The sequence below is a fragment of the Perkinsus marinus genome (genome assembly GCF_000006405.1).
Source record: "Perkinsus marinus ATCC 50983 genomic scaffold scf_1104296948734, whole genome shotgun sequence".
Lineage (NCBI taxonomy): Eukaryota > Perkinsozoa > Perkinsida > Perkinsidae > Perkinsus > Perkinsus marinus.
In genome coordinates this window covers 1-1,107 of record NW_003210096.1, presented here as the reverse complement: position 1 = coordinate 1,107, position 1,107 = coordinate 1, and the positions used below count along the sequence as shown (strand labels likewise).

General features: G+C 46.9%; 1 protein-coding gene across 1 annotated transcript; it reads right to left on the bottom strand.

Moving 5' to 3' along the window:
* Positions 1–194: 194 nt before the first annotated feature.
* Pmar_PMAR016944 (histone H4, putative) lies at positions 195–506 on the bottom strand (the record flags this gene model as incomplete). The annotated part of the gene is made up of 1 exon (XM_002778554.1): positions 195–506. The coding sequence occupies one exon, from the start codon at positions 504–506 to the stop codon at positions 195–197; it is 312 nt and encodes a 103-aa protein (XP_002778600.1).
* Between the last annotated feature and the right edge of the window lie 601 nt (positions 507–1,107).

The following is a 1,107-nucleotide window of genomic DNA, read 5'->3' as shown; positions in this document are numbered from 1 at the left end:
ATTTGCCTTGCGCAAGTCGAATGAATGGTAAGATTAGAGCACGCGGTGGTCGATAAACCTCCTCCAGTAACTAAATTCCAGTTCGAGGGTTCTCGAGAAAAATCCCAACTCCCAAATCGGAGATGCTAGAAAAACGAAAGATGGTGTTGAATAACACCGTGATATGATCTCGCAATTGCATAACGGAAGTAAATCTAACCTCCGAAACCGTACAAGGTCTTGCCCTGGCGCTTCAGAGCGTAAACGACGTCCAGAGCGGTAACAGTCTTCCGACGAGCATGCTCGGTGTAGGTAACAGTATCTTTAATGACACTCTCGAGGAAGACCTTGAGGACACCTCTGGTCTCTTCGTAGATCAACCCGGAAATACGCTTGACTCCACCACGGCGCGCAAGCCTACGGATAGCCGGCTTAGTGATGCCCTGAATGTTGTCGCGAAGAACCTTACGATGACGTTTAGCACCGCCCTTTCCTAAACCTTTGCCGCCTTTGCCTCTGCCAGACATAAGTTGCTAGTGAAATTAGATTGATATCAAAGTGTAAACAATCATGGTAAATCCCATCTGCCATGGGAGTCTGACTTTTCTGACGAAAAAATTGACAAAACACAACACTTGATGGCCAGCACTGTACATTGCGTCATAATAACGTTCTTTGCATGAGGGGAAAACACGGTCGGTTTCCTGGTGGATAAATGACCCAGTTGGGGATCATCGTATTTAATGAGAGCAACGTTGCGTTGATGTCGATGGAATTGAGTGCCACAATGATAAAACTGCAGTCCCCAAGGACGCTATAGAGTCGTGAAGACACGCAGCGGTACGATTGCTTCTCTCTGTTACCTCTGACACTGAAGGACTAGAAATGAGACAGCTGAGTCAGGTGACCTGACTCTGCGGCTGATGCTCGGATAGCTCTCTTATATCAGTTCACTGACTCATCCTCTGGTTTGGTCAGTATTTCTAAAACCAGACTCCAGCTTTCAGGCCCTGGGTTCGCAGTTTAATAGATACCTCTCCTATTCGCAGTTTCCATGGGGTTTCTCATTAGACCGTTCATGATGGCGCCAAACAACGCCTTGTAATGATTGTGGGCAATTAAGAGGTT